Consider the following 23,314-nt stretch of genomic DNA (forward strand, 5'->3'; position numbering starts at 1 on the left):
GCTACGGATACCGACTACGGAACGGAGCAGTTGTCAGCCACCTCCTGTACATGGATGACATCAAGCTGTATGCCAAGAGTGAACGAGACATCGATTCACTGATCCACACTACCAGGCTATACAGCAATGACATTGGAATGTCGTTCGGACTGGAGAAGTGTAGTCGGATGGTAACAAAGAGAGGGAAGGTAGTCAGAACTGAGGGGATTGAACTACCAGAAGGCAACATTGCAGACATAGAGGACAGTTACAAGTACCTGGGGATCCCGCAGGCAAATGGGAACCATGAAGAGGCCGCTAGAAAGGCTGCAACCACCAAGTACCTGCAGAGGGTCAGGCAAGTCCTGAGGAGTCAGCTGAATGGTAAGAACAAGATCCGGGCCATCAACACGTACGCCCTGCCCGTGATCAGGTACCCTGCTGGGGTAATAGGCTGGCCAAAGGAGGAGATAGAAGCCACTGACATAAAGACAAGAAAGCTCCTTACCATGCATGGAGGGTTTCACCCCAAGTCCAGCACCCTGAGGCTGTACGCTAAGCGGAAGGAAGGGGGCCGGGGACTGGTGAGTGTCAGCACCACAGTCCAGGATGAGACAACGAACATCCAAGAATACATTGGGAAGATGGCCCCAACTGACCGAGTGCTCAGTGAATACCTCAGGCAGCAGAAACCCAAGAAAGAGGAGGGAGACGAGGAACCATCATGGAAGGACAGGCCCCTGCACGGTATGTACCACCGGCAGATAGAGGAGGTGGCTGATATCCAGAAATCCTACCAGTGGCTGGACAAAGCTGGACTGAAAGACAGCACAGAGGCACTAATCATGGCAGCACAAGAACAAGCTCTGAGCACAAGATCCATAGAGGCTGGGGTCTATCACACCAGGCAAGACCCCAGGTGCAGGCTGTGTAAAGATGCCCCAGAGACAATCCAGCACATAACAGCAGGGTGCAAGATGCTAGCAGGCAAGGCATACATGGAACGCCACAACCAAGTGGCCGGCATAGTGTACAGGAACATCTGTGTTTTATATATATATATATATAAAAAAAAAAAAACACCCAGCACGCCCCTGCGGGCGGTTTATCCTTCAAGCTCGGGTCCTCTACCAGAGGCCTGGGAGCTTGAGGGTCCTGCGCAGTATCTTAGCTGTTCCCAGGACTGCGCTCTTCTGGACAGAGATCTCCGATGTTATTCCCGGGATCTGCTGGAGCCACTCGCCTAGCTTGGGAGTCACCGCACCTAGTGCTCCGATTACCACAGGGACCACCGTTACCTTCACCCTCCACATCCTCTCGAGCTCTTCTCTGAGCCCTTGGTATTTCTCCAGCTTCTCGTGTTCCTTCTTCCTGATATTGCTGTCATTCGGAACCGCTACATCGATCACTACGGCCGTCTTCTTCTGTTTGTCTACCACCACTATGTCCGGTTGGTTAGCCACCACCATTTTGTCCGTCTGTATCTGGAAGTCCCACAGGATCTTAGCTCGGTCATTCTCCACCACCCTTGGGGGCATCTCCCATTTTGACCTCAGACTTATCCTCTCTGCCACACTGATTTATTGAATGCCAGTTACACACACACACACACACACACACACACACACACACACACACACACACACACACACACACACACACACACACACAGACTGAAGACATCAAACTAATTTGTTCTGACATTTGTCAAAACCGTTTTCGTTGTCAAATGCACAAACAGTCGTCGTAGAACAAAACCAGACAAATCACAGAAGGCTGATAACACTGCAGGGTCAGAAGTGTTTCACAGCTAAAGTTTGAAAGGGAGAATAAGATTTCAGCCATATGTCATAAAAAAGAGAGAATATAAAAAGGTTTACTCGTAAGCTTCCTGGGATATTAGTTGTGCAGAAAACAAAATGTCGATAAACACTTCCTGCGTGAACCTATACTGCTGTTTCTGAGCTAGGAGTCAGTCAACTAAGCCTGTGATTTCTGAAGGAAAATGTCAGGATATTTATCAGTGAGCTAAATGACAAGAGAAAGCATGTGAGTCGTACAGCAAGAGTTCAAAATTAAACTTAAAGTTCGCAACTTGCCATATTACTTGATTCTGATTGAAGCAAGCCACTCCTGTTACTGAAAATGACCAAGTCTGCGGTTCAGAGCAGGTACAGTCACTGAGAGGGAGCAAGAGAAAATCTCTGCAGGGGACTTAAGATAAAGGCTGCAAATTAGCTGTTGTCACCAAGCACCAGTGTGCACTACTGAAAAGTGAAACCTGTGCTTAATGGTCACTCGAGGCTGGCTCCAGAAGTGACTCAATCCCCAAAGACTCCCACATTAAATTGACCAGCTTTACAGCAAAAATGAACTTGTTTACAGCGCGATATAAAAAAATATAAGGCTTTGCTCTCCATATGGATAATTTCCACATTCATAAAAACAGTGTTTGTGTGTGGGACGGGAGGGGAGTAATTGGAGTAATTGCATTTACTGAACTGGACCTTTGGATTGTGTTTGTGCTATTAGTGCTTTTTGGAGCATTTTAAGTGGAATTATCTAACAAATAATGTGTCTTGCTGTGCTGGTACGGGGAATCCATCCAGCAAGTGTGCAGTTTAGGGCTTTTTTTAAAATCTATGCACACAGTATCAAAAGAGAAGCATGGAAGAAGACAGCGCTGTGTGGTTTCTTCTGTAAACATCCCCTTGTAGACAGTTGTTCACTAGTGGACATTCCAGTTGCCTAGGTAACCCCGTTGACTATCATGACTCAGAGACTGAGGACCCAAATGCAGACTCATGAAACGAATTGACAATGGACCTTTTAATAGACCTTTTAATGGATCCAAACAAAATTTTAATAGCTTGAAGAGGCAAGCAGAATCCAAAAGCTTCAAAAGCACAAGGGAGGACAAAGGGAAGCCAGCATTATTTATAGACACACAGGGTAATCAGGTAATGGTTGACAAGATGCAGCTGAACATAATCAGGACAATCAGAGAAGAGGAGAGAAGTAAAACAACACCATGAAGAACAAACAGACAGGAAAACCAATATCAAAACAGGAAGTCAGGGAACAACTAAACAGGGACAAGAATGAACTCTAAACTGAAGGGTGAGATTAATTAATGAGAGTAATTAATGTCATAAAAACACACACAGAAACTTGTGCTGAAGATAAATGAGAACTCAAGGGTTGAAGACTAAGTAGTCAATGAAAACCCAAGCCTCAACTATAAAGGTTAACCACAGGGCATAGCAGTGACACGTCATGACCTATGGGTTACGTTATCTGCAGTACATCACTGCTGTCAAGTGCCTTTGGAAACAGCTGTGATTGGCTGTGAGAGACTGCAGTTGATGGTTCCTGAGGTATCGCTGACTGGTCTCTAGGCTTGTGTAACTGAGACCGGTTACACGCGTGGCTAAAAACTGTTTTGCTGCTGATAACACTGCACCCTCTCATCCATATATGAACACTTCTCCCTCCAAAAAGCCAATAAAGAAAAAGCCAAAACATGGAAATGTAATTATTTGAGCTGAGCTGGTTTGTTCCACAGAACTGAAGTTTTCGTTTGCTGCCGTCTTTTGTCTTTTTGTCTCCTAAGGCATTTTGTTTTCGATAAATACACCAGGGCATACATACTTGAATTGCAGTGTTGAATTATTCACTCAGTGTAGCCTTGGAAGGATATCTCTTCTTCCTCAATGAAAAGTAAGTTATTCAACACATTATAAAAGCTGAAGCACAATTTTGTAACTCAAATTGCGGCCATGAGATAATCTCTTATTGTGCTGTGCGTATCTTCAAACACAATCATGAATTTTCACCTAAACATCACTCAAAAATCAGATCAGAAAGACACAGACAAAGCGTGTTTGTGCAGGCCTAGAGATAAACCCGTGTGATGCTCTGAAACAAGAGCAGCCATCAGGTTTGTGAGTCATCCTGCCTCTCCAGCTGAGGTATCGATGAGCTGCCGACATGTCCATCTGAGCGCAAGGAAATTGTCAAACTCAGCTGGCAGCCGTCTGAAGCTGATCCCGGCAGACAAAGCTGCTGCTGTTCTGAGTTTATTTTTAAATGTTCACACTGTTGTGAAGGTTACCGCAAAAAATTAACTGGAAACTTATCAAGCTGATTGAAAGTGCCCATTATGGGACTCTCTGTGTGATTTAAATTGTTTAAATAACATGAACTCAGTAATCTTGAACAAAGCTGATGGACTGCCCTGTTAACAGTTATTCCCTCCCCAAAGGGAGGGAGTATGTTATCGGTTCTGTCTGGTTGTCTGCTTGCTACCCGTCTAGGCTCCACAGTTTTCAAGATATCATTTTCAAATTGTGTGATGATAGGTACCAATAACAGCTTGAACTGATCTCATTTAGGTGAAAACTGGATCAAGGTCACACCAAATATGAAAATCTGTAAAAAGTTTATATTACCCACAATTTTTTACCGATCATCTTCAAACTTCAAACAACAGCATAATAGACCTTTGCCGACAGGAGAAGCTAGGTTGGTTAAGTATTTCACCGTGTCCTTCATCGTTAGCGCTCAAGATAAAAGTTGACCTTGAAAATAAATTTCAAGAAACCATATTAAGTAATATATCATATGAAAGGACATAAAGACAACTGTACAACACACTTTGTATTTTTTCAATATGATTCCCTGCAATGTCACGATGATGCAATAAGAGGCTGGCATCATCATACTGTAAAAAAAACATAATAAAATCAAAGCTTTAGTACAGCCATTGCCCTTTAAGGATAGCTGTGCTCTCTGACTGCAAACAGACAAGACAGTAGAACAAAATTCCTCCCAAAATAATGACAGTGCTTTTCAAAAGTAAATATAAGGAAGGATAATGTAATTAAAAGATTCAGAAAGTCTGTAAAATCTCTGTAAAGAAAACACGAGCCTGCAGACCATCATTAAATGTTGGTGGAGTTCAGGCCCCTCCGGCAGCGCTGCCTTAAAAACAGAGCTGATTCTGTGGTGGAGATTGCTGCATGAACTCAGGAACACCTCTAAAGGCAAAACTGTCAGCAGTAAACACAGCTCATTAAGTTAAAACTCTACCGAGTAAGGAAAAAGATGGATCCAAAAACATCTTCTTCAATGAGTCTGAGCTCGTTTAAGATGGCCTGAGGCCAAGTGGTGCGGGTCTGACCAATCAGAGTCTGAGACACTTTTTGAAGTTCATGTATCCTGTGGCCTCCAGGCTAAAGAGGAGAGGGACCATCTGGTGTGACATCAGCACAGATGAGCAAACAGTTTTGAAAAAAAAGAAAACCTGGGCAATAAATAAATATTTTGTAAATCATTTGTAAATCATTTGCTCTCAGACTCACCATGGTTGTGTCTTTCGGTGTGAGCGTTGTTCTGGGCGACGATCCTGCCGTAACTCACGGGAGGAAGCAGACAGAGCAGCAGCCACAACATCTCAGAGCCTTCTGTTAACCTATCAACACAAATAAACATTCAAATATGAGCTGGGGAAAAGACCCACTAAACAGCTAATGCTCCTAATGCACTTACTGTGAGAAAGTTTAGTTTCCATCTGATAACAGTGAAGTCTATCTAAGTGTCCACTTGTCTAAGAGTCACATGTTCAATTTTAAGGGGCATCAGTGGGTTCACCCTGCAGCTCCTCAAGTCCAAACACAACAGCTTTGCCTCCTCCAGTCATGAGACACATCACAAGGGATGAAACCCCCCTCACTTCCTCCTTTCTCCCATCAAATCAGTCCTGAACAACACCGCCGCCTCACCAGATTCCCATTAAAAACTTCATGCATTCCTAAAATTACAACTTCTTCCAATGAATTAATAAACGTATAGGAGAAAAAACTAATTTAGATTTATCTGTTTACCTCCCAGTGTTGACAATCTTCCACGTGTTTGCAGAAGGAGCAGAAAACAAAATCTGCCTTGGTGCATGTTACACAACAATAAAACAACAGAGAAAAACACTGTCCATTGGTATGGAAGTCCATGAATGCCCAAACTGGAATGTGATAATAATTAAATTAATTTAACTGAAATGAACTTGTAATAAAAATTTAAAACTAAATAGCAAACAGACAGGTTTTTCTCATTAAATTATCCAAAAAGAATGCCCTCATCTATTTTTTTGACCATTTAACTGAATGAAATGTAACACAGCACACAAAATACTCAGTAATCATAGAATTAACTTTTTAATCCACATATTTTTAAATGGAATTTATAAGAAACATTGTCCCTTTTTAATCATTATAAATGCAAGTAATTGCCTTTACTCTTTACTTTTTAGCATTCTATGCAGTGACTAACTGTAAAAGCAGATGCTTTAGCCATTTGCTAATGTGTAGCATTTAGCTGTTTGGTAACACAATGCCACAAGATTCCCAGGAGAAGACATGCCAGCAAATTAAGCTGTCATGGTCCGGAGTCTGTGACTCCGTGTTTTTGTTTAGTTTATTATTATTCTGTGGTTTTGGTTACCTTGGGTGTTTGTACTTCTCTGTTTCATGGTTCATGTTCCTATGTTCTGTGTCCCCCAGTCTGTGTTAAGTTGGTGTGTTATGTCATTACGTGTATGTGTTTCCTGTTTTACTTTGAAGGTCCGTGTCTGTTCTCAGTGTGTTCACTTTTTCCCCTGTCTCGTCAGGTCGGATTACTCCCAGCTGTGCCCTCCTTTTGTGTCTCATCCCCTCGTTATCCTTCTGTGTATTTTAACCTCGTGTCTGCCTCTGTTAGTTGCTGGTTCGTCTGCGTTATTCCCCTCCGTCATTCTGTGTTTATTCCTCCGGCTTCCTGGTCATTCTCCCTGCAAGGTACCCTCGTTCGTGTTCTGGCTTTGTGTTTAGTTTTAGTTTTCCCAGTTTAGAGTTTTTACCGTTCTGTTTCTCGCCACCCTTTTTTGTTGTACTTCACCTGTTGTAAATAAAGCTCACCCTCCACTTAAGCAGTCTGCATCTTGGGTCCGTTATTAATCCACACGGCCTGCCTCGGCACCCCGTGACATAAGCCCAATATCCAAATGTGAAATGCACAGAGAAAAGCCAAAAACCCAACTCAGACTCTACAGGCCTCAGCTGGGATGGGAAATGTTCAAGTCGATGACAGAACAATTAAAAAAAGACTAAATAAGCATCACTTGTTTGGAAGAGTTTTCAGGATAAAACCTCTTCTATCTAAAAAGAACAGGGTAGCATGGTTTAGGTTCACAAAGTTGCATCTGAACAAACCACAACACCTCTTTAGCAATATATTTTGGAGAGACAAGACCAAAATGGAGATGTTTGTTCACACAGCACCGCTTTTGGAGAAAAGCAAACACAGGACACCTTGCAGTCACTGAACTGACCATAAACTCATCTATATACCAAACTGTTTTAGAGTCAGATGTAAGGACATCTGTAAGGACCACCAGCTAAAGCTTGAAAACTTGGTCATGGAACAGGACAATAAACCCAAGAACAGCAGCAAATCTCCAACAGAATGGCTGAAAAAAAATGAATCGAGGTGTTGTAACGGCTCAGCCAAAGTCCATACTTCAGCCAGACCTGATTCTTCTGGTGCAACTTTAAGCAAGCTGTGCATAAAAAATTACATACAGACAACAATAAAGTGAGATACTGTTAAATTCATACAGAAAACAATCCACTCTGATTTGGTCATGTGCAGTACAGGTGATGCTGTCTGCATTCCTGTTCACTTTGTATAACTGGGTCATACTACCCACAGAAATAGTCTGACTATTCTGCATTAGTTGGACGTATTAGTGATGGGCAGGAGAAAGAGAGCACCATGAAGTGGGCGAGGAGGAATCATCTGCTTATAAATGTGATCAGGATGTTAACGTGGTGGAGGAGTGCAAGTACTGTGGCATGCATGTTAACATAAGGCTGAACAGTTGGACCAAAATGTATACAAAATGAGGCTGTAAAGCTCCGTATCCTCTGGAGATCCTTCAATGTGTGCAGCAAAATGCTGGAGATTTTCTATCACTCAGTTGTGGTGAGCTCAGTGTACTTTGTTGTGATCTGCTGGAGAAGCAGCATTGGAGCTGGTGACACATACGGACTGAATAAACTGATTAGGAAGGCTGGCTCTGTGATTGATTGAAGGCTGAAAACTTTTGAAGTTGAGGTGGGGAGGTCACTGACCAAACTGTTATCCACCGTGGATAATCCTGACCACCCTCTGCACCACTTACTGCAGATAGTGGTTAGGAGTGAAGGTCAAGGTCAAGGTAACTTTATTTATACCCATAGGCAAGGTAAATTTGCTTTACAGAAAAAATGACAGCATTTGGAGTGAAGCACCTTCTCTAACAGACCATATGTTATCACCAACTATAATTGAATTATACCTGTGTGACCTGGCAGAGAGGCATCTGCCAGCTATTATTATAGTACTTGTACTACTATGTTACTATAATTTTATTTTGACTTCTGTATCATTACTTCAAGCTTTTGCTGTTAAAGGTGGCTCTGTAAGCTACTTACACGTATTTTTTTTCCATGTCTGCATTGTGACATTTTGAAGGACCCACCGAAGGATCTGAGGCTGTGAACTAACTTGTATGGAATCAACATTTCTGACAGACCCAGACCCAGTGCTAACATGTACATGGAGCCAGAGGGCAGAAAACAAGAGGAATTGGTAATTCAAATCGGTTGAATTCATTTTCATTTCTATAGTGCCAATTCACAACAATTCATCTCAAAGTACTTTATATTGTCAGGTAAATACCCTAGAAATAAATCCCCAAATCACACAACCTCCTACAACCAACCACTTGGCTACGATGAGAGAAGAACTGCCTTTTAAAATGAAGAAAGCCCCAGCAGAAGCAGGCTCAGAGAAGGGCAGCCATATGGTGAGAGGAAAGGAAAGTGAGCAAAGAGAGATTGGAGAAAAAGCAAACTAATAATTGCAGAGTGGTGTACACAACGTAGAGAATGAAAAGAGTTTAGCGAAGAAGAACTAGTCAGAGCATCATGGAAAGCAAGAGTATATCCTTCAGTGTGCATATTTGTTTAATATGAAAGGTGAAGGACATATTCTGGTCAAAAATGACTCTAAGATTCTTCACAGTGTTACTGGGAGCCAGAGTAGGCATCTGGTTGGATACCATATTTATAAGATTTTAGGGCTGAGTATAAAAACTTCTGTGCCTGAATTTAGAAACAGGAAATTAGAAGTCTTCCAAGTCTTGTCTTTAAGACATTCCTGTAGTTTAATAACTAATTTTTGTGTGTTAAGATGGGTATCGTCTGCATAGCAATGAAAATGTATGCAGATTGATATTATGCTGTCTGTGAAAACCAGCAAGAAACTGCAGATCTCTGAACTAGCTAGTGGTGACTTAGTAACTTTGTTTGTAGCTGTACTTATTTTTCAGAGAAATAAAGTCAAAGTCTGGGCACTAGACCTTGGTCTGTAAAATCCAAAATTGGTTGTTTCAAATTAGCATTTGAAAGCTGGACTACCCACTAAACTGACAAAACAACCTTGGCAGAACAGATATTGGACATGTTTTTGGATATTAAGTTTTTTAAATATTAAGATATTATTGGCACTGTTTTGAAATTTGAGGGACTTTTGTCCATGTGTAAGATAAGATACTGACAATTTCTTCTTTTACGGCTCAGTCTGATGGGTTCATTTTCCCACAGCCAATATTACATGACTTAAAGTCAGCGGACTTCTTAACTTAGGCTTAAATATAACTCCAAATAGTTAAAGATGCATTACAAACATATCTTCTGAACATTAAAAAAAGAAAAACTTGGTGTAAATTCACTTTCAAATTGTGGATGATTTCCAAGTTGCTGTCTTTTGTTCTCCTCTGTAACTCTAACAACTGCTGATGCTCATTCGCTCCAGCTTACATCAGATCTTATTTATCTTTCGAAAAGTGAATTACCCTGCAATGTTTGCACGACCCACAAAGTGGTTTAATAGTACTTACTGTCACCAGAATCCCCAGAGACTAGTCAAACCATCTGGATGAAAAGATTAAAACACTGTTGGAGGGACTTTGATGTTTCTAGAAATAAAGTGCTGCAGTATTTAGACCTGTCCCCTCACAAAACATGATTTTTTAAATCAGAACATATCGTTGCCATGACACTGACCTTTAGGTTGCTGTGTTCGATAACATCAACGATATCAGATATTAGAGGGTCTGCTCAAAGCTCATTACTTTAATCAGCTTACTCCACTGAACTGTTTCCTCAGAGCCTACTGAGCATGTGCAAGAAGTCATAGATGCACCATTTACACACACTGCTGAAGGATCAGGAGTGTGGACTTATTGATATGTTTTGGTGGTTTTCTCTGCAGAGGTAAAAACACAAGTCATTCTCAAGACGTGCTGTGATCGAGAGGCAAAAAGAAGATAAACGTTTTCTGTCATTTCTATTTCTTTCTATTGAGAATGAGGGTCTTCAGTAGGAAAACCAAATGCTTGTAGTCTAAAGTCACTAATAAGCTGAATGAATGCTGGATTTTCTTGGCACTCAGGAACTATTGAGGACTACTCAGCTGCAGCTTCCTAGAATCAGCTAAAGTGACCATAAACAGATTTTTCCAGGAGCTCGGGAACTTTGCAGGGTCTAAATGTGGTTCCTGGCCTGGCCACCGACAATATTTCAGAAGTGACAGTTACCTGTCAAACAACTACAAGCCTCTTCATTTCTGATTACCTGCACTGACTGTGAAGTTTATTTCTCTTTGCAAATTGTAGAAAAAACCACGAAGTTCCCCTCAGCAGGTGGATGCAGTGGCATTAGGCCTACATGAGGCTTTCTGATTCTGATTCTGATTCTGATTCTTTCACCCAGGAGTCTGAGGTTCCATCACCTCTACTACTTCTGCCACCACTTGTCTGTCTTTCATCCATTTTAACTTTTCTTTCTTTAGTTTTTTTCTTTGTCATGTTTTTCTTCTTCATTTTCCTAACACGTTCCAGATTTCCACTCCATGTCTCCTTTTGCTCCTTTCATATCGTGTTTTTCTCATTTCATTAATGCCTACTTTATATTTTCCCTTCATACCATATATCCATATTTTAATCTTAGTTTGTTCTTTGCTTTTTCCTTGTGTCCCTAATTTTATTCTGATCTTTTGGATCCATTTCTTTTCTCAGTGTTTTTTTCTTACCTTCCTTCTTACACCTATATTGTTTACACTGTTTACTTCTCCTGTTCATCTGCCCTTATGTACTTTTACTTCATTTGCTTTCACCCCATCTCCTTATTTCTTTTTATTACTTTGTTTAAATCCTTTTACCTGTCACGTTCAAGCTTGCCTTCCTTCTTTCCATGTTATCCACCTCCCTCTGCCTTTCTTTTACTGCTCATAGCTGACCCTTACATGTAGCTGATTATTGCTTTAAGCTTGGACTGAATTTCTGGGCCGTCCTGTTGCTGACAACTGTATGGGCATGAACCTACATTAGCAACAGGAGAAAACAGTATAAATAAATCTGTCAGCCTCCCTCATCATGACTGCGTGAAGCCTGTGTGACATTAATGAAGCCACACGGGGGCTTAGGGCCTTTAAAGTCTGGTCTTATGAAGGCAAAGATGACAGAACTGACATGCAAGCAGCAACAATAGCAGCAGCTCAGCTCCATCCTCCAGCTCTAAGACAACAATCACAGCGAATAATCCCCGCCTTGATCTCACAGGATTACTGCGAGGCCTTGTTGGGTTTTATCTGGCAGCCTCGGCTCACCCTGACACGCCACAAGGCGCAACCACCTCAAAAAGCACAAAAAAGTCTCGGTTTCTAATCCTTCGGCGTCCCTCACCAAACATCTGACCTAAAAAAAAAGCCAAACACTTGTTTTAAAAGCTTCAGACTGCACTTCAGATTTTATGTTTATGTTTATCATACCCCATGCTCTGTATTTAGGGATTTAAAGGGCTAACACTTGTGATAAAATAAGCTCTTTGTGTTTTTATTTTGAGGCAGTTCAGTTGGTTTGCTGGCTAGGGTTTAAAAACACCACCTCCTTAGAACTTCAGTTAACATTTTTCTTTATGAGTTTTTGTGATTGTTTTGCATTTTTGTGCAGTTATTTGTGTCGCTTGTGTGTCTTTTTAAAAAATCTAGAATATTTTTTGCATTGCTGTGTCAGTTTATATCACTTTAAGTCTCTCTGCGGTTATTTTGTGTCTCTTTTGCAACTTTGTGTGGCTGGTTTGCTTTAATTTTTACTCTTTGTGGTCTTTTGCCATTTAATTGTGGTTGTTTTATATATCACTGAATTTTCTTTTGTATCTCTGTGTCTTTGGCATTTTTATAGTCATTTTGTATTTCAGTGCTGTCATTTTATGTCTATTCAGTGTCTTTTTGAAAATGTTTCTTTAATCTTATTTTCATGTTGTGGTCAGTTGATATCACTGGGAGTCTCTCTGTAGCTCCTTTGCGCCTTTTGCCTGATATGTATCCCTCTAGAGTAATTTGGTGTCGCTGTGGTCTCCTTCCACTTACTTGTGGTTATTTCACATTTTTCTGAAGTCATTTTGTGCCTCTTTGTGTGTTTTTCAATTCATCTGTGGTCATTTTTGTAGTTGCTGCCTAGTTCTTTGCTTCTCTTAGTGTCCTCTAACAACTATTTGTGGTTATTTTATGTTTCTGTGAAATTGTTTTATCTTGTTGTGGTGAGTTTATATCACTTCTCTCTGTGATTATCTTGTATCTTTTTGTTCTGTGCTTGGTTTTCTTTTGAGCGTCGATTTATAGCTGCTAGATGAGCTCTGAGACTTTCCAAAAAAAATATTACATCTTTTGACTCAGCATCTCTGCCCTGTCTGCCACTACACACTAGTGAACTATAATTACCACTGAAAAACAAGCATCATTTCAGTTTCAATGAAAAAACGTGACGGCAAAGAGAATCCTCACATCCACTGTGAGCTAATCAGTCACATGGATCTTTTTTTTTATGACTAGAGCAGATTTCTTTCGATCTTCATCTTATTACTGTTGAGCAATTAGCTAACTTACAGCTTCCTGTCATGCAGAAAACATCTAAAAGCCTGAGGGAAATGTGCCAAATGAGCTCAATGCATGTGACTCTCTGAACTGGTCTTTTTCTGGCTCACTGTTTGGGGTTTAGCCTTAGAGGTCCTGCACAAACTGAGGAATGTCCACTGCTCTTCATTCATGCTCCCGAACTACAGAAAAACTCTTTGATGCTGCTGCTTTGTGCTTCAAAGTAGACACCGGTTTCAAGTGAAAATAGATTATTATACTGTAAGTTACAATGTGCCATTGACTGCTAATGTGCCCTAAGAGAATATCCAACTCTATTACAGAACTTGGATATCTGGGCCCTAAATTCACTGCAAAACCTGATGTTTTTCAAAGATATGGCGACGACCCTACCAGTAAACATCAGTCAGTATTGGAGTTCAATGCTGACCAAAATTATCACAAAGGCTCATCTCACATTTGCCACTAAAATCTTGATGATCCCCGAGACATTTGGGAAAATATTCTGTGGAGCGATGAAACAAAATCTGAAGTTTTTGGAAGGTTTGAGTCCCGTTACATCTGCATAAAACTAACAGCATTTCATAAAAAGAACATCATTGCAACAGTCAAACATGGTGGTGGTAGTGTGATGGTCTGGGGCTGCTTTGCTGCTTCAGGGCGACTTGCTGTAATTGATTGACCCATGAATTCTGCTTTCTATCAGAAAATCCTGAATGAGTTTACATCTGACCATCGTGCAGTTGGGTTATGCAGCAGCACAATGACCCAAAACACATGAGTGGGTCTGGACTTAAATCCAATTGAGAGACTTTGGCATGACCTTAAACAGATACGTTAAGATTGCTTTTTTTCCTCCGTTAATAAATCAAATCATCGTTTAAAAACTACAGTTTATATTTAGTTGGCTTATCTTTTCCAAAATTAAAATTTGTTTGATGAACTGAAACATGTAAGTGTAACAAATATAGATCATCATCATTATCAGGAAATAAGGCATAAATCATGAGAAACTTCTGCACAATCTGACTTCTTTTTGAAACCAGGTAATTCCCCCTTTGCTGGCTGTTAGAAACAATACAGTTCAACAGTACAGTTCTAAGGCAGTTCCCCACTGGCTCTAATGCAGGTTTGTCCAAGTGGTCTTGCTGTATCCCTGGCAAAGCTGTCACTCAACTGCTGTCGTTGGGTAAAATCAATGTCAGTCACTACGCTGTCTCTTCTTTTCAGTACTATCAATAATAATAATTTTCTACTCAGCAGCCTTATGTAGGAAACATTAATTAAGTTGTTGATGGGAGACTGCAGTTGCAGAAGTAACCTGATGGGGTCCTTGACCGGGGGATTGGCCAAATTTAAATACGCTAATGTTTGATGCTACATAAAGTTTTTTATGAACTTTATGTAGCATGTAGTAGAGTACAGCATTGCTGAAAATGAAAAATTATTGCTTTGTCTGTATTTCATGTATGCCTTATTTAATGGAAATCAATGCCACAGGTGGTTAAATGTGTTGGGGTTTTTTTGTTGGGTTTTTTTAAAATCACAATTGTAAAATGCATGGCTAAGGCTCCCATCTCTAGGCCTTGGCTAATCAGGAGCTTTGTGGTTTGATCTGCAGCTCCTCCGGCAATATTAATTGTTGGGTAATTGCATTAAAATGCTCCAAAAGGCACCAATGGCGCAAACACGATTGAGAAGATAAGTTAAGTAATGCCAATTAGCGGAGACGAGGCAGAGTTAGTCGCCCTGCGTGATAGATACAGGCCTTAAAAGTTAGAGAGTAAGACGCCGTGAATGTGGATTGTAGTAAAACAAACAAACACGTGTCTCTGAGAGAAGGAAATCACTCTACATCTAATAGTTAATTTACTATTCGTAAGTTGAGGGAAAGACTCTGCAACACGAGACAAACTCATGGACTGTGGAGTCGAGTGCATAATATGACCACTGTTATCATATTTAAGGAAAAAATAATTGTGTATTTTCCCCAGAACATGCTGTTGACCTTAAAATATGAAATCTAATTATGTTTCTGAGGAATTCAGCGCAAGAGCATGTGGAAGCTCTGCGCATGATTGGTTTAATGACCACTCATGTGGTAGTTATGATCCAGTTATACATTTAAAAAGTTTCCTGGACAGGGGGAATTGAAATCAGATTATCTTGGTTCTGTTGTAAAAAATAGACACCAAAACACTATTTATCAATTTAGGAAGTTAAGTCGTTAGCTCACCCTCTGACATTAACATACATCTCAACAGATGTGATGAGATCACAACTGGGCAGCTGCGAGTGAGAGATGTCTGGTGGTGCGAAACACGATTATAGTGGTTCGACAAGTTAGTGCCAAACAGGAGGTGTTGTTGTTGGAATGCTTGTTTCATAACATGGGTCACACTATTTGAATTCTGAACCTTTGTACTTTTAGACTGTTCCAAATGCACCAGCAGCTAGAAATTTGTGCTAGAGAATAAAGGAGTGAAATTCTAGGTCAGTAAGTGAAATATTTTTGTAGTAATTCAAAGGAAGCATCATAACAAATTGTGGTCAACAATGTGTGGTGAGTAAAGTCAATCCTAAGTCCTTTCGAATGCGTGCAACAGCTAAAATGGAGCAAAAGCTTCTTGGATTGTCTGTTAGTATAATTAACCTCAATCAAGCACAGAGCAAGCCATATTAATTGTTAACATGGTCCAAAAGGAACCAACAGCACAGACATGGTTGAGAAGATAAGTTAAGTAATGCCAATTAGCAGAGACAAAACCCAGTGGATGGCTATCGAACTGAACCTGCACTGAACCTGCTATTTGAAGTGCCCCGAATTACAGAAAACGATTGATTTTTATAAAAGTGCAAAACCTGTAAATTTGTTGAAAAGAATTTCACATTGTAAAAACAAGAAAAACAAAAAACAGACTGTAAACATGTTCAATTTACCTTAAAAGTGGAACATTTTAATATGGAAGTCTGTGAAACTCTAGGTTCTGTAGACTCCCATGGTGATGTCAATATATATAGTACGATACTGTGCAAAAAGTCTTGAGCAAGAAAAATGGATCCTGTGATTTACCGAAACATACATGCATACATGGAAATAATGTATATAAAATCAAAACAGAGTTTGACTTTTTCTATCCAGGTATGATTTTACTGCATTGGCAGTGTTTGGGATCCATGTCATGCTAAAAAATGAAGCCATTCCTAATCAGATGGTTTTGCATGGTGAATCAAGATGTGATGGTACATCTCTGTGTTCTTAATTCAACCATTTGTTTAACCACAAACCTTGACAGAGCCTCCACCGTGTTTTACTGATGGCTGTAGACACTCACTGTACTTCTTTCCTGAACTTCTCCCTACATACTGACAATGATTTACGCCAAAAAACTTCAAATCTGAATTCATCACTTCATCAGACCTGTTGCCACTGATTTACAGTGCAGTTCTTGTTCAATTTTAATACCTCAGCCTTTTCTCCCTGTCTCCCTTCATTAAGAATGGCTCCTTGACAGCCACTCTTCCACTGAGACCACTTCAGATAAGGCTTCAATGAATACTAGATGATCAACTGAAAACCCAGATGCATCTCTCAGGTCCTGCGTCAGGTCTTTGCTGGATTTTTTCCTGTTTTTTGAGGACATGACTTTCAGATACTGCCCATCTGCTGTATATAATTCTTCTTTTGTTCTCCACTCCCTTAAATTTTTAAGGACACTTTATGCCAAATTTCATGAAGCTCGGCCAACAAGAACAGGAAAAGATGACCTTAAATGAGACATATTCATGTTAACCTCTATGCACTTCTACATATTCTCTCCTCTGGACCAGGGCTACAGACACAGAAAGAGAGCAGATAAGTGTGACTTATATGAAAATCTGAAGGTTAACTATTATAACCCTAAACCTGCATTCATTTCCCCCCTAAACTACCCCTAAATACCTACAGAGTAAAGCCTCATTTCAAGGTAAAGAACAAAGCTTGAGAGTCTGTCATTTAAGACCATCAGGTGTAAATGCAGGTGGAGCAGGCACCGATATGCAAACAGGTGATCAGCAGCATGGCAGCAAAATAGGAAGAGGAAATCAGAGAAGAGCATGTGCCACGTCTTCCTCTCCGTCTTTGCCTTCTTATCAAATCGAACTTGATATTTCCATTTCCAAGCACTGCAATCGTCATACTGCACAAACAAATGCAGTGAAACACATGCACAAAACAGGACACCAGCTCAGAGCAGAGCTGTGAGTCAGCCCTCTAAAGTAACTTTGCTTGTTTGCACTCACACATATTGAGCGGTGTGATCCCAGGCAGTGAAAGCAGTCATTCCCTCGGGCTGCAGGTGCTAAAAACTAAAAGAGCTGCTGGTCCACTCATCATTGAATTCTTCCTAATACCCAATTTGTCTCAGGCAAAGATGTTAGAGCCCAGCTGTAGATCATTTAATAAGCTATTATTTTATTAATTAAACACTGAATCAGAATTTCTCTAAATACTACAAAAAAACTGAAATGTAACGTGTCCAAAGCACTACTGAAAACAAAAAGGGAATTCAAAAGTGACAAACAGCACAGAACCATGGGACTGTGACAAAAGCAGCTTGAATAGTATTCCCTGTGTGAGATTTACCAATGGGATGTGTTGACGAGAAATCAGCTGATGTGGGCAGGCACTGAGATCAGCTGATCTGAAGAGGATTAAGGTTGAGCATCACTCTGTTGACATTCTGAACTTTATGCTCAATTTGTAGGATGAAACTGCTTCATTTGTTGCTCTGGTTATACGTGTTACAGGGATGTGTAGAAAGATATACGCTCCGCATGTGTGTGTATGTATACACACTGAAGTCAGGTATCATTTCCTTTCTTTAGTTATTTTTTGTCATACCTTAATAAAGATGGAACCAAATAGAGAGAGAACAGTGAATAGTAAAAAGTGAGCCCCTATTAGCAGATTCTGAGGACGAGGGGCTTTTCTGAAAGTTTTCCCAAAAGGGAAAACAAGGCTAAATATCATGAACCGGCATTTCACAGTGAACTATGGAGAAAAAAATTCCTTTTGACATAATTCACTCAACTAATATTCACTGTACTTGACTAAATCCCAGTCAGAGGCAATAAAGAGAAAGAGAATAATAACACAAGAGGTCTGCTGGCTTATCGTAAAGATCATAATTATAATTATCTGAACATTTTTATCTTCAGTTTAACATCATTTTATTTAAAAACATCATTTAACATCATTTAAAAACACATCCTTTCTGGGAATTTGCATGAAATTCAGGTATAATTTGAATGATGATTTAAAGAAAAACGAAGGTGGATGGGGATAAAAAGGTCAGGCTAACAGGTGTTTTTGACTCTGAAGGGGCCTTTACTGTAGGGCACAACTAGAGACTCAGGTAGCAGCAGGAGAAACAAAGGGAGCACCGTGAAAAGTTGACAACCATCACCTATGGCAATGCTCCACTACTGGAGAACTGTATGTAACAGGTTTGCATACAGAAACTTTCTTCTAGATCAGGGATGTCAAACTAATTTTACATTGGGATCCATATGCAGCGCACTTTGATCCTAACTGGTGAAACTCCCCTTTCTGTCAGTGTAAAGTAGTTAAACTGCAATCCCTGAGATATCTTGGCAGTCGAAAAACAAGTGCAATTTCAACAGTATGCCTCAGTTTTACGATCTGATAATGAAAAGCTGCTGTAGGAAATTAAATAAATGTGTCAGCGCGGCTCTTTGGGCTTAAATTGTAAGACGTGAAAAATTATTGAAAGACTTGTTGTAGCTCACTGCCTAGACATCCCTGTTACAATAAATCAGAACTTTCTTGTCGCTTGCTTGTTTGTCTCTTACTTTTATTACTGTAGTATGAATGACTGTGGGTGAGCAGGACAAGCTGTAATTTGTATCAAAATACAGTTAAAAGTCTAAAATTTATGTCTTTTTTCACATTTTCCAAAGCTGTCCAGTGGGAAAGATTGGAGTCTTTGGCAGGCTAATTTTGATAGTTTTGAGAGCTTTGTGGTTAAAAAAGAATATATATTTTTTAATCCTGATTATCACACTTTCAGTTTCATTAGAAATTGTTAGTGAAATTAAAGACCCGATTACTCACCCAGTCTTAAGGGGATCAAATGCAGAGTGAAACATGCTGGTGGGAAGATTAAAGTCAAATAGACTCTGTTATTCCTCTGGTTTGCATCTCTGTGAAGAAGGATTCAAAATGCACTGGGATAATGAGCCCAAACACGCCTCAAAGCTTTGAAGACCAAAGAAGATCAAAGGAGTGCTGACTCCACGGTCACCTGACCCCGACCTGGCATTGTCATGAAGACTGAAAAAGATAACTCTCCTTGCGTGGCAAGTTGCTATGTGTTTCTCATCCTCTCATTCTGATGACATGCAGGTATGCAGCCAGTGAGACACAAAAAAACACAAAAAAACAATTAAATGTTTCCATGCTGCTGTGTCTGTGCAAACCTGTGATTGTGAGCTTATAAAAGTGGTCACGGGCTGCAGCAGACATTCAAAAAGCCATTAAATTAAACCTTATCTCCTACTTTAAAAGAATAGGGCTACTGCATCTGCTGCTGCTTCGTCACGGCGCTGCGCTCCCCACAGGCGAGGCGCTGACCTTTAAAAATTAAGTTTCTAATTACATCCAAACACAAGCAGTAAAATATGGGCTAAATAAACGTGTAGTGACTTTAAAGAAGGGAGCACAAGTTTATGTATCACTGTGCCATCCAGTTTATCAAACCTGACAAAGGCTCAAAAGCTTGATGACTTTTAAAGAGCAACAAAAGCCCAACAAAGGAGGTGGGTGGTAGTGTGGTAGTGTGGGCGGTAGGGGGGGGGGCTGTATTAGGCGGGCATCTACCGACCACACACTGGTGAAATTCTGCCCCCTGTTGGTGATGGTTTTAGTTAAAACCTCAGAGAAAGTAAAGCCTTCGTCCTACCCGCTGCTGTTGCCCTCGTGGTCGGTGGTTCACGCCACAAGTGACATCACATCTCCTGGCACAAACCACATTTTGGTGTGTTTTCAGCCAATCGTGCATCTCTTGATTTTTATAACAAGTGCATAATAAGTTCAAAGTCAGGTTGCTCTTCACTGTTTCAGTGATATATCCACACAGAAGCTCTGATATATCCCTCTAATTAAAGAGAGGAAAATCCTGCAACAGCTTAAAAAGCTGAGACTTTTAGGGAAAAGTCTTCCATATTGGGTGCTATACAACCAATGGTGACGAAGGAAAAATGTGTCTTTCCCAATCAGTCGGTGGGTGTTTGCTGAAGGCTGCTGCCTGTCGTTAGGTAAAATCGTCTTGCAAAGAGGTGCTGAGTTTGCCAGTAATTTACAAGGAAGATGCCGACTTGTGTGCAAACACTTACTTACTGCTTACTAATCATCAAGCAGTAGTAAAACTCAAAAAGTAGCAGTAGGAAACTGGAAACAGAGAACGCCCATAATGAATGTTTTATCAAACACGTTTCAAAAGACTCAGCTTTTACTTTGAAGTCTGTATTTCCAGTTTGTGTTTCAGCTGATCAGCAATCTCAAGGAGTTTCTTGCTAACCGGCCCAGGAATGACATTTTACCTAGCAACCATGATTATGAGTTGATCCTGGACCAGTCTGTAGGCCTGTGTTACCAGGGCCTTCTTCACTTGATCCTACACTGTCACCAAAGTTGTGTACAAGTTAACAACACTGCTAGCATAATGGACAGGTTTTTTGACACGGCTCCCACACAAATGCAGAGGTTGAAGCATCGCAACATCATGAAGATTTTCTTGTAAAACAAAGGGGGGGCTAGCAAAAAAAGATCGGGAACCACTGATATAGAGGCTTCAAAATAATTGCCAAGAGGTGTTACCAAGATGGTTGCCAAGCATTGAGAGTTTGTTCCAGAAAGACTTTAATTGCGCTCCATATTTTTCACCCTTTTGAGAGCTGCTGCCTTATATATTTATTTTTCAGTTCTGGATTCATGTACATTTCCTTTACAGCTTAATCAGAGCAGCATGACCTGTTTCTTTCCAGCCTGACATGTGTATGTGTGTGTGTTTGTGTGTGTAAGCGATACAAGCTTTACTTAAGAGTCCAAAGGTCAGCCTGCGAGTGCTTTGTCTTATTTATTTTTTTCTAAACAGCTTTTTTTTCCACAGTGTATGGGATTAGCTGGCTGCCTTATGTTGAATTCAGACCGAGACAGAAAATCCTCAAATCACTGACCTGCTCCGACAATCCAGTGTAAATTCTTCAAAAGAAAAGCGCACAGGCCACAATGAAAACGTCTGACTTTAATGCTGTCACTTTTCTGCTCGCTGATCTGCAGACCATGCTGGAGTGAACAGACACCAGGGGCTGAACAGCCTGCAAATGACAGCTGCTCAAGCACTAATGCCAACCCTTTAACAGCCAAAGAAGAGACCTGAAAGTCCTCCCAGGAATTAACTTGTGTTCACATCCCTGTAAAGTACAAGAACATGTTTCTGTCACTCTGTGACCACGGTTCTAACTGTCATGTGCAGTGATAAGTCTTATCTGGAGGATGTATGCTGCTCTGTGGTTTCCATTTTCCACCAAACCATCACAGTGCCTTGGGCAACGCACAAAGGAAATATAGATCTGAATGGACAGGGGCGTTCGATCCACAGGAACTCACATGTTATGTTTGGTTTTCAGCGTTATATAATCCTGCATGTCCATGTTGACCCAATCCCACAGCAATCTTTGATGAACACAGCCAGAAAATTGGAGTCTGCTTGAAACAGCTTGAATCTGAGCTGAAAGCCTTAAACACAGTGTGTGCTCTCGTGATTTTGTTGTTTAAGGGGTCTTAAACTTATTTAGGTAAAGTTAATAACTGAAAAAGGTAATAACACAACTTTAATCAACAAATCTGAATACTTCATGACTCTACTATAGATTTCAGGGCACTGAAAGTCGGGCACAGGCCAGTTTTCTGGAAGCAGAACAGTCCTCTAAAATACTTTTAAAGTGAACCTGCGTTGCTTTTAAATAACGAGGTCAGTGACTGTACAACTAATCCCTGTGAGCCAAATGCTCAGGCTTTAGGATGCTGTTTCTTTCTTCTTCTTTTTTTCTAATGTCACAGAGAGTGGGTATCCCTGATATGGCCATCTTTTGCCATATCAGAACTGCCTGCTGGTCAAACTTTCACTTTAATAGTGTCAGCCAATCAGAAGAAGTGCCTCAAAGAGGAAAGAGCTAAAACAGGTTGTTTCAGACAGAGAATGAGCGGAAGACAGCATCTGAGTTAGCACGTCAGATCTGGCATACTTTCAGGTTCTTTAGATGCTCAAAATTAAATCTCTCTCCCTTCTTCTTGAGGCTGGTTGGGATCTATTGTGGAAAAGACTTTGTTTTTTTTTCAATATTTCATTTTCAAACTGTAAATAACACATAGCTACTTCAGTAGGGTCCATCAATAATACATTTAGAGGTGGAAAGGAACAGAATAGGTGCCCTTTGTCAGGCTATGGTTGCCAGTTGGGAGAATAACCTTGCAGTTCAGGTAAGTCTGTGGTTCAGCTTCATATGTCCATCTTAATGTATGGATGATTAAACAGTGTAAAAGTTGATTAGATCAGCGAACAAAGAAAAAAGCTAACTGGTGGAGTCACTGTTAGGACAGATCAAGGCTCTTAAACTCTTAAAATCCACATTGCCTTTTAGCCACTTGCTAAAAAAATAATTTTAAATAAAATGCATCAATTTACTTTCTAAAAAATATACCCTTTGTGCTGTGAGAAAAATCGACAGTGCGCCTTATAATCCTGAGCGCCGTATGTATGAAGTTAGCTAGCTAGTTTCCACCTAAACATGATATAGCATGTTCTGACTGAGAGATTTCTGAAAAAAATAAAACTTACAGCTCTGCTATCACTTCCAGCATAAATGAAGACAGAAAACCAAACAGCAGTGAATTTTGTAGGGTTACTGAAGTTGGGCTAGCTGGTATATAATGATGTGCTATGTGATCGCTAGCGACACAGCTATGTTAGCATAACATAAACACAGTGAAGCTGGAGGATGAACGCTAACCTTTTTCCACTTGATAAAAGTTAACATGAGGGTTCCTGATGGTTAGAGACAAATGCAATCACATGGCAGGATACTGTAAATGGACCAAACTTCAGTCAGGAGACAACTGAGATAATCCATCCACAATACGAGGTTAGTCATTAATATACTGCAACAACATGAGAATAGAGCAGCTGCAAGAGCATTCAACATTAATGAATCAATGGTATGGAAGTGGAGGAAGCAAGAAGAATAAGCTGACTAAAGC

At 40.4% G+C, this 23,314-nt stretch overlaps 1 protein-coding gene across 3 annotated transcripts in view; it reads right to left on the reverse strand.

Annotated features, from left to right (window-relative positions):
* LOC102296582 (prolactin receptor) overlaps nt 1-23,314 on the reverse strand; it is a gene marked incomplete at its 3' end in the record, with an annotated part of 53,918 nt that overhangs the window by 23,998 nt on the left and 6,606 nt on the right. Inside the window, 2 exon segments of one of the 3 annotated variants that reach the window (XM_042215170.1) lie at nt 5,343-5,452; nt 17,275-22,900. In XM_042215170.1, coding sequence (XP_042071104.1) covers nt 5,343-5,452; nt 17,275-17,315 — 151 coding nt within the window. In that variant the 5' untranslated portion in view covers nt 17,316-22,900. 3 annotated transcript variants of the gene reach the window in all.

The sequence above is a fragment of the Haplochromis burtoni genome, unplaced genomic scaffold (genome assembly GCF_018398535.1).
Source record: "Haplochromis burtoni strain Fernald_Lab_line unplaced genomic scaffold, NCSU_Asbu1 Contig_666, whole genome shotgun sequence".
Taxonomy (NCBI): domain Eukaryota; kingdom Metazoa; phylum Chordata; class Actinopteri; order Cichliformes; family Cichlidae; genus Haplochromis; species Haplochromis burtoni.